Source organism: Ascidiella aspersa, chromosome 2, assembly GCF_963924565.1.
Source record: "Ascidiella aspersa chromosome 2, kaAscAspe10.2, whole genome shotgun sequence".
Classification (NCBI taxonomy): domain Eukaryota; kingdom Metazoa; phylum Chordata; class Ascidiacea; order Phlebobranchia; family Ascidiidae; genus Ascidiella; species Ascidiella aspersa.
The window spans coordinates 28,095,616-28,106,073 of record NC_139448.1 but is presented as its reverse complement, the minus strand read 5'-3'; the positions used below and the strand labels follow the sequence as shown (position 1 = coordinate 28,106,073).

Here is a 10,458-nt window from a genome sequence, read left to right as displayed (position 1 = left end):
CTTACACGTCTGTTTGCCGAAGACTTTTGTCGATCCGCCAATATATTCCAGTGTGTTGCAAAACATCAAAACGTTCTCTTTAAACTGGATAGAGCAGGGGTTTTCAACCTATTTTTGCTCACGGCCTACTAAATTGGTAAAAAATGGCGTTGGGCCATTAACGCTTAATGAAAAACATCAAGTTTCAGCAAGAAGATATATTAATAAAGCTTGTACGTTATTTCAAATGTATTATTATTATAGGCCAGGCGAGTAGCTGAATATATAAAGCGGGGCAGCAAATATCATGGGCAGCCAATGGAAAAAGGAGCAATTTATAATGAAATGCGCCGAGGGCGCCGAAAATTTTATGTATTACATTGCTTAATCTTCTGATTGTCGGTTTTACAGACTTTCTGAAATTTCTGAAGCCAGTCAAAGTCCTAAAAATTATACTCCCTTGCAATAGCTGACGAAAAACAGAGGGCTTTTAATAGCATTTCGAAAATGAAACCGGGCATTGGTTTGTATTTTAGCTTCAGATATTTTTCGAAACAACTCCCAAGACTATCACAAAATGCCAATAATATATTTACAATGATATTATATTGTTTTCGAGCGCATGGTTAATCTCCCTTTCCACGTTGGTGTAAAATTTGAAAACAATTGATGTATTTTTATACTTCTGGGAGTTCCTGTTGGTTAAGTCAGTATTCGATTTATGACGATAGAAGGTAATATGGGTTTTTTAAAAGTTTTAATTATTATTGAAGTTAATAAATTTACACCTGGAACGTTGCATAAGGTAAACTTACCTTTATGAGATATTCATTTTCGCGTTAATTCGACTGAGTAAAAAGTACCCGGAAACACAAGTAACCCCAACCTACGGGAGCGTCGCGGCACACCGGTTGCGGAGCAGTGGGAGCGCTGTCCTAATCAAGGCAAAATTACTGCTCGCAAACAAAACGATTACCGTAACAATGAACAATACGTAAGCAAGGCGATTGTTACGTTTGGAGAACCTTCTTGACATCCGTACCACACATTGGGTGGCGAGAAATCAACAATGTAATAACACAATGTAAAACGAAATAATTTCACCAACATAACATTAGGTATTTATTTGTCAGACTCGTATGTGTTCATAATGAGCTGATATTTGATATCGCTGTATACAAAGCTCTGTGGCCCACTAAAAACAGCGTCATGGCCCGCGACTGGGCCATGGCCCATAGGTTAAAAACCTCTGGGATAGAGTGTAATAAGCCTGATGTCGCCAGCTGATTAGTTTTTCTCCGTTTTAATTTTTTGAAAATAATCTCAAGAATTCAAAATAGTACTTGCACCATTCAGAATTTAAGGTTATTTAAAGCAGGGGGTGGAAAACCTACTCATATATATCAACTTTAACAATATTAGAACATCGGGCCACATAAAATGAACTCACGTTAGGTTACAAATTCAGGAATTGTTATATGTTTGTCATGTTTCAAGGACGTTCGACGTTATTATCATGTCAAATAGGGAATGGTGAAAACTAATCGCTAACAATGCCGAAGAACTTTACTCCAGGAAATATTGTAGATTAACATGTAATATTAATATTCCTCGCCACTGTATTACAATGTATTTCACTATCCGCACAAAAAATAGGATATTCTTTAACAGCCTATTCAAGAAAGATAAGTACATTCATTGAAAAAAAAAACTATTTGCCTAAATCATCTTTATGAATAGCATGGTGAGGGGTAATATACAAGTATTGTTCGTGTGTTAAAGATGCCAGGTATACTTAAATTTTTGCACTTCGAGTACGTTTGAAATTTTATAGACCAAATTTCAGTTGCACATTTGCGCACGGTTTCAACCAGATACAGAAAGTTTCTTAAAGTTGCTTATATCATGACGTAAGCTTACTATTTTTGAAATGGTGCAGGTTACTTTATTAAAATATTGTTATTACCATAATTTGTCAGTTAAATGTGTTAAAAATATAGGCCCATGTGTTTTTTTTTTCTCCCAACTCACAAAAGTCCGTATTTTGCACTTAATGAGTATACCTTTAGTCCTTGATATTAAGTACAATGCTGAATTGTTAACAACAAGTTTTCAGTACATGACCGTTTATTTCCTTTTTCGGCGGGTTCGGCCATCTGAATAAAATTCATTGACGTCAGTTTTCATGGCATTTTGTGTCTACGGAAACAAGGAAATTGTCCCACTATATGTAGCTTGTTTGTGTGAAAGGTCTACTATATACGTACTCAACTGATGCATGGCAGCGCAAAAACTAGAAAGTAAACTTACACCGTACTAAAAAAAATAGCTGAACCCTTCTTCTATTTGTTGAAAACTATTTGTCCAGGTACATCTTTAATTCTGCATGACAAACATACTTGAATGTCGAAATGGCCTATAATGTTTTTTTTTTAAAGATTGTTGTAAATCAAACAATTTTACACTGGTTTGTATGCTTCTTATGAGCTTTGCGGCAAAAATAAACAGGATGAAACAGCCAAGTGGAATGTGCCGCTCAAACCGTAACAGTGTTTTATTTCTTAACATAGCTTAGTAAACAACACCGTTATAAAAGCGTAAAATAAAATATGTCTCTGTATTTACTCTTTTGTTGTCCTGAATTTACGATCTATGAGATAAATCGTTTTGTCCCATTTTTGTCTAGCACCCTCACTACTCAGATAGGGGTCATATCCATGGTCTACGGGGTAGGTGCATGCGGAACAAACTTCGGGGCTGCCAGCTTATTTCATTTTAATTAATAGCCTGTTAAATTTTCCGTGGCGCATTTTGTTTAATCGTGCGACTACGAGTGTTTAAAGCTCATGGTAGGGGAGCACTGCCCATGAAAAAAATGAGAATTACAAGCTAATATCGTTATAGGCTACTGCATGTGTAAAACGAGAACGTACACTGAATCAGGCAAGTTTTATGGAGAAGTTGCAAAGTCAAATCATCGCCAAAGTAAAAAAAAATCATCGCTAAAGTATAAACGCCTACATCGTGGCTACAATAGGATCTTTGAAACAAAAAGAGTATAGTGATATATCTTCACCACAAATCCTACAATTACAAATGTTTGCTTAGTAGTGGAAATGATGAAGCACTATGTTTGAACAAACATCGCAATTTGGTCAAAATTAAATTACAAAGTGATTTAACATTGCGACTGCTCATGTAAGGCAACCTTAATCCGTCACTGCCCGGGAACATAAATCACGTTTCTACATCAACACTACAGAATCTTAACTGGAACATGACAGGAGATAAAGCCTACGTCATGCAAGTCGCCAATAATGTCGGTGACGTAGTAGGGCAGAATCGGGGCCGGCAAGGTGACTTGGCGCATGGGCGTAAGCCGGTGGCAACGAAGAACAGTGACGTTACACGCCCAGGGATCCCGTTAATCCACCCAAGTGCATAAAAGCGGGATGCCGGGAAACTGCCTGTCACAAAGCACGTGGCGCCAATCGAAGTTAAGCCAAACAGGCTATGGTTAATACAGAACAACGACGCTTTTATATTTAGGACTCTTCTTAAGCTATATGTCTTAGATCAGTGGTTCTTAACCAGGGATCGATCGAACCGTTGGAGTTCAACGAAGCTGTTTCAGGGGTTTGGTGAGAACGTCCTCTGATACATAAATGCTGTTATTTCAAGCTATATTCGAATCTCTTTTATGTGCCAAGGGGAGGCGTCATGTAACCTTTTAAATTGAAAGTTTGGCCAATTCAACCTATATAAATGCAAGTATATATTTTGAGTATGCCCAGTTTTAGTTGCATATTTGTGCACGGGTCGGCTACAAAACAACAGGTGTTTTAAGATTAAATGTATTATGGCGTCATATTTGAGTCAACCATGACAACTTTAATGTTTCCCCAAAACACAAATCCTGGATCCGGTCAATTTGATGGCAAACATAGAAGGAAAAAACGAATTCTGATGCAAAATGTGGGGTTCGACAAAAGTTTTCAGAATGACATGGGGTTTCGACTGGTTGTCAAAGGTTAAGAACCACTGTCTTAGATTAACGAATGACACGATATCGCAGCGACTATATTGCGTGTATTCGGAAATCGGGCAGGACGTGTGGCTACTGTAGGTAACGATTAGCTTTGAAATTGCTCGTTAAAGGTACGAAACGCACTGCGATAGCCATTGTCGCGTGCCAGTTACGTCACTGAATTGGAGCGTTGACAGCAGCTCTTTTACGCATTACGCAAGCCGGCTCGATTTGAGCACGAGCGTCACTCATTGCAGTAAGCGAGCCTAAATCAGTTCCAACGCTGGAGCATGCTTGACCACAGCGATTTTTTACAGTTCATTTAGCGACTAGTGCTACAGCGGATACTAGAGGAGCGCACGCGGATATATCTGACTTGAACTGCAAAAAAGAGCTCCTATACAACCTGAAATATGCTGCGAAAGCCGGCAAACTGCGAAGGGTCGTCGGCCCGTGCGCGGTCCCCCACCCCGGCACGGAAGATTTCGGGAACCGGCCCGGGACGGAAGGTTTCGGGAACCGGCCAGCGGAAGGTTTCGCGCGTGCATCGCGGGAGAATGCACTTTGTCAACGACGACGACGAGGTAAAGGGGAAGTATATGCTGGAGTTAAATTTACGCGCCGTGCCACGCGGAAACTGCATTTTGCATAAAATCGATCCGCCAGGCGCAAACAGTCAACAGAGGCTTATAATTAAATGTAAATGACTGCCGGTATATGCATCGGCCACATTCTTGGCAATGCTTCGCTGACAACGGTAACATTTTGCATGCTTGTATTGCTCAAGCCGAGCGGAATATACAGAATTTTAACGCCGTTTTCAAAACAAAATAGGTTAAGCAAATAATTTTTGAGGTTCGCTATAGTATATTCATTTGAAAATCTTATTTTGGTCATTTTGTGTAGATATAGGATAAACAAGTTCCTCGTTGAGTAGTTTGAAATGGTGTATTTATTGATTATTTTTTCAGATTTTTGATAAAACACGCCACTTTAAGACTATCTTTTCTTGCAAAAAAAAAACTGAATTCTTAACCACGTAGAATCGTCTTTAATTATTAATTACCAAGCTATCAAGTTTTGACTAAATTATTAGTCCAAGGAGCACCAATTATGCGATTAAACTAACCTTCTATTTTATTCCTCTGAAACAAAAGAGTGCAATAAATAAATATGTTGCATTTGTTAAATATCAACTGGCACAATTATCTCATGCAACATACCGTCTGTTGCAACTTTTTGCGAGCTAACTGCATTTTACTAAAGATCATTCGAATGCACGTCACGCATATAGTCTAACGTCTCAGTTCTCCTACCTGTTTAAGCGATGGTAACCTAACGTCAACGTGTACCGGTATTTTCAGCCCGACATAAACGAGAAGGTTTCCAAATATGACTTCTTCATGGCGGCCTCTAGCGGAAAAATGAAAACCGTGACCAAATATCTCGATGACGGGGGAGATGTCAACGCCGTCGACAGTGTAAGTAGCTAAAAGCTTTGTGCTTCAGTGTATATAACACTGTTTATAAACCCAAGTATTTTTTCCACTAATATGCTATATCCGAGATTATTCTCCTTCTTTTGGCTAGTCGTTTGTTTTTACTGAATAGCCATAATCTACACGATTTCATTTGTTACTGGAACACTGTTTACAGTTTATTACTTTCGTCGCCATAGCTTCAACGTGATTGACGTGGCGATATTTTATTTGTCAAGTGAACTCTTGGCCTATACTAGCTGGTAATGAATTATTCATTTCGTCTATTGAAAAATAATAACTTAACGTGGCACAAATTGCGTTCCATTCATCGAAATCAACAATGGCAATATACTGTACCTTTGGGTGCACAACTATAGTTTTCTAATGATACTTTCATTTTGGCAAAAGGTAAAGCCGTATATAACAGAACTATTCAATCCCTGGGGTTAACCTGGGACGAAAACTATAACTGTAAAAATAAGACACGATTTATCTTAATTAACTTACTACAAATAGAACTTCCCGTAAGAGTTTTGCTGCGTTGTACCCCTGTTAACAAATGAAAAACACAAGTTTGTTTATCCATATCAACACCGATAACTACCTTTAGTGTCGGCGTATACTTCGATCAAGTATGGGCTTGCGGACATTATTCGATATTATCGGTCAATGTTCAAGTTGGAACCGTTCAACTAGTGCCATGTCGAGTTTACACGAATAACTCCCTCTTGTTTTTTTTTGTGATAGTGCAAAAGGACCGCCCTGCACCGTTCCTCGCTCTATGAACAACTGACCATCACCGAACTTTTGCTGCAGAGAGGTGCCAACGTCAACAGTGCCGATAAGGTTAGGGTGTAAGCCTCATACTTGTCTAGCTTTTATTAGGTTTGCATCATTTTTAATGCGCAATTGTTGCGACCAACAGCAATCCTTATTTTAATACATCACTAAAAGCGGTTATTTTTTGCACTCTTTGTAAACGAAAATAAACTTATCTTGTCTCTAATGAGTAACAGTGCAAAATATACTAAAACTGGCCATTTCTATCGTTTACGAATTTGAAATGCACAATAGTTGTGACCAACAGCACTCTTTATTTTAATACAGCACTATAAACAGGTATTTTTTCAACTCTGTTTAAACGGAAAAAAAAAACTTATCTGTCTCTAATGTGTAACTGTGCGAAATAAACTAAAACTGGATGTTCCTATCGTTTACGAAAACAACGTTATGAAACAAGTGCGAACGTACATTTAAATACTGTTCCTATATTGACTATATGAGAAGGAAAGCCACGATTGTGCACTAACGACAAACATAAAAACTGCTTGGCAAAACTTACTTCAATCTCTACATTTCTGAAAAATATATGATTTGCTTTTTGAAGGCCAATGCTCATAATCAGGCCACATGAGGAATCCTTGACTATCACTTTCGCTATCGTTTCGCTGTTTGCTCAACATTTGCGCCAATCTATAACATTATGTTAACTACCCATACATTATACCGGTGGTTTAGCATTTGGTCATGCACATCATACATAGTTAAACCAAGTTTAACAAACGCTTTTCCACTTTTTGTTACTCCAGTTGTCGAACACGCCCCTTCACTGGGCCTGCCGGGGATCCAAGCTCGACATCGTTCAACTGCTGATGAGCTACAATGCAAAAACAAACACCAGAGATAAGGTAGTTAAATACGTCACGTAGCCATCTAGAGCTGTGTATACGGCAAGCTTTGGGGGGGCATCTCAATGTTTGAGCCTGAAGCCGTGTTAGCAAGTTTGTTTAATCCTGGAAAGCGCACTTTGTTCGTGCCGTGACCTTGTGCCAACCACACAGGACGCATACTTTCGCTTCTCCTCGGTGAAAAGTGCGTCATATTTGTAACCAGCGCTTCAAATATGAATTGGTCGGGGAATAACGCAGTAGCTTGTGGGGGTGCTCCAAACTGATTTTTCTTTACCTGGGAAGGTAACACTATTGTGGCAACATGACGAAATAATCCCTTAAGATTTAAATGTAAAAAAACAAACCTGCTACCAAAAAAAATTGTCTGGTAGAGAATCTCTTATAGTGACTTGGTTATTAAAAACATAACATTATTGCGTCTTGTAGAATATTAAACAGTAACAACTTGTATCTCTGCATACAAACTTGAAGCGGTAATCCAATCTTTATTAGTCTTGCCATTTTTAGATTCAACCACACCCCATAGTTTAATATATTAAACAAGAGGGGAATGCCAGAATTTAAGACTAGATCAGTATCACTTTTAGTTCTCATCGTTTTGACATGCAATCGGCATACCATCATCACGATCGTGTGCTAAGAGTTTAAAGCTTCAGTTGATTCAATGTTACCATATTGCACCTTGCCATTGGTGAAAGCGCTAAATAATACTAATACGTCCGATATAATGTTAGATCGGACCTGATACCAGATGTCCGGTATTATAGTATCGGTCCGACACTTTCGCGGTGTCGATTAAATTGGTCATTTCAGTCATAGTTTGATATGACTTAGCTTTTTTATTTAAAATTGCAGAACAACAAACGTAACCGAGTTTTCCAGTGTTAAAGTATTTTTTGCCAAACTTTAACTTGGCGACGTTGGCGTTCATTGCATGTGAACGTTTCATAATAATGCTTGATTAACCATATAGTAACTAATGACGTTAATTGTTACGGGGACGACTGTAATATCGTTATACCTAATATATCAGGTGTTGTTTATTTATGCCTAAGATATCAGGTGTTGTGTATAAGGTGTTGTTAAGGAAGAAAGATAGCTTTCAACCTAATCAGCAGCTCATTTGTCCGCAAGTATTATCTCGTTTTTGAACGATACCTCATGGCTTATTAAGTCATTACGATCGACGAAAACGCTTAAGTATAAACTATATACAACAGCACAACATTTCTGCGCCGTTTACAGCTCCAGAACTCGCCGCTTCACGTGGCTACGAGAGTTGGCTTCGTTGAGTGTGTCGACTACCTGTTGGAATGCGGCGCCGACATCAACATGGCCGACAGTGAGGGAGATACGCCCATTCACGACGCCGTGAGACTGGGTCGGCCCAAGGTCGTGAGATCGCTCATTCTTCACGGCGCCGACATGAACAGCAAGAACAAGGTGTGGCTCCTAGAAAAGTACTGGTGGTTGACTTACGACTGGTAAAGGCAGCCGACAAACCGCTAAACAAACGTATAGGCTATGTACAAACACATTGTTCGTGGACACATAAAGTGTCTAAGAAGAGTTGTTTGTAGCAAACTAAATGCTTATATAAAGATATCACCTCACCTTTTGAGCGATATCACCTCGCCTTTACTGAATTCAATTAAAAGCAAAATATTCGTCGAAAAGTTCGAGTAAAACATTACAGTCAGTAATTGGATTGTGTTTACAAATATATAATTCGCATATAATGGCATCATAAGTCTCTGAAAAAAGTTGTTTTTACTGCTTAAAACAAACGACAGTTTTAGTCACAAACCGCAAGTAATAATTTACACGGTTAAATACCAACTAAAAAGAAAAGTTTAAGGCTAGGCAGTGACAACGTGTATAGATGACTGCACAAAGTGATGTGTAAAACACCCATATTTTTCTTTATAATACGTTCCTAAAATTTATTCTCAGTAAGCTTTTGATTGTGCATATTCAGTTATGATTTATAAGCTTGGTTCTTTCCGCTAAGTCCTATACAAACTGCAGATAAACTTATATTTTTACCCACCCTAAAATATATTGTAGATTTTAATGTTACACCGGTTTATTAATCTTTAACGTTGAGTTGGTTCAAAACAAATAACTTGCAAAAATGAGACTTCAACATATAAACTGCTACTACCAGGCGTAGTAACATTAATCAAAAACAGCCCGAACTTCGGTGTCATTCACCCTGGCGAAGGCGGCTTTCACAGGTCGCCGAAATGTTGGTGAAGAATTACAATTACCAGAGGAGCTGTTTTTTGATTACTGTGAGACTTCAACATAATGTTTATTCATCCCCGTGTAATCACAGAGCGGCAAAACGGCGGTGGACATGGTACAAGCGTGGTACAACAACACGAAGGACGCCCTGGAAGAGGCTGAAGAAGAACGCAAGCGCAAGGGAATCAACGTGGAGCAGCTGGCTTGCGAGATGGAACTCGAATCCAACGACGAAGGCCAGTTGTCCGGCGCCGCCGACGATGAAGACGATCAGGAATCATTCAGGTCCTCCGGGACCACGATGCTGGAGGACGACCTGGGACCGAGAAGACCTTCCCTCGGAATAGACCTGACTGCGGCTCACAATTCGGCCATTGAAACGATCGACGCTGCTGTTTCGCCGACCATTGACCAGAGAGAAGAAGAAGCGGGAAGGCGAGTCTTGTTCCATCGCAGGTCGGTCTGTGAGGGTACGGGTACGGGTACGGATTGATCCCCTGGACAGGTGTGCCTCCCCCTCCCCCCTCAAAAAAAACAGCGCATTTATCCACCGAGACTTTTGGCGTTGTGGCACAGTTAGTCGCGATTTTAAAGTGCCACACAATTTTCCTGTTGTCCTGCTGTATTCTAGATTAGTGTTTGACCTTTATAATGGCATTTGAGCTATGGCAGAATTATTTTTATTTTAAAGTACTTCTATTTTAGGACAAATTTTTATTACATTATCCGACACGGCACTCAACAGACACTTTTTGATTTGAAATTTGGGACCTATGGTAACCCTACGCCGTGATTTAAAAACTTGTTTTCAACAAGCACAAAACAAAAAGCATACGTGACGTGATTGACCTGTGTAGATAAACAAATCAGTTTTGTAGAATTAGAATACGTTCGTATATCTCGTGGTAAAATTAAATACCTTATTTTTTTACAACTAGGAAAATTACTAAAGTGTCACTGCTAATGATAAATCTGGTATAATAAAATATTATGATCTTCGCTTGTAAACCAACAAGCATACGTAAATTAAAAA

At 39.0% G+C, this 10,458-nt stretch overlaps 1 protein-coding gene across 1 annotated transcript; it reads left to right on the top strand.

Moving 5' to 3' along the window:
* The first annotated feature begins 4,419 nt into the window (after nt 1-4,419).
* Nucleotides 4,420-9,918, top strand: LOC146164673 (uncharacterized). Its single transcript, XM_083380787.1, has 6 exons — nt 4,420-4,590; nt 5,371-5,487; nt 6,235-6,333; nt 7,077-7,175; nt 8,424-8,621; nt 9,517-9,918. The coding sequence occupies exons 1-6, from the start codon at nt 4,420-4,422 to the stop codon at nt 9,916-9,918; spliced, it is 1,086 nt and encodes a 361-aa protein (XP_083236913.1).
* The last annotated feature ends 540 nt before the right edge of the window (nt 9,919-10,458 follow it).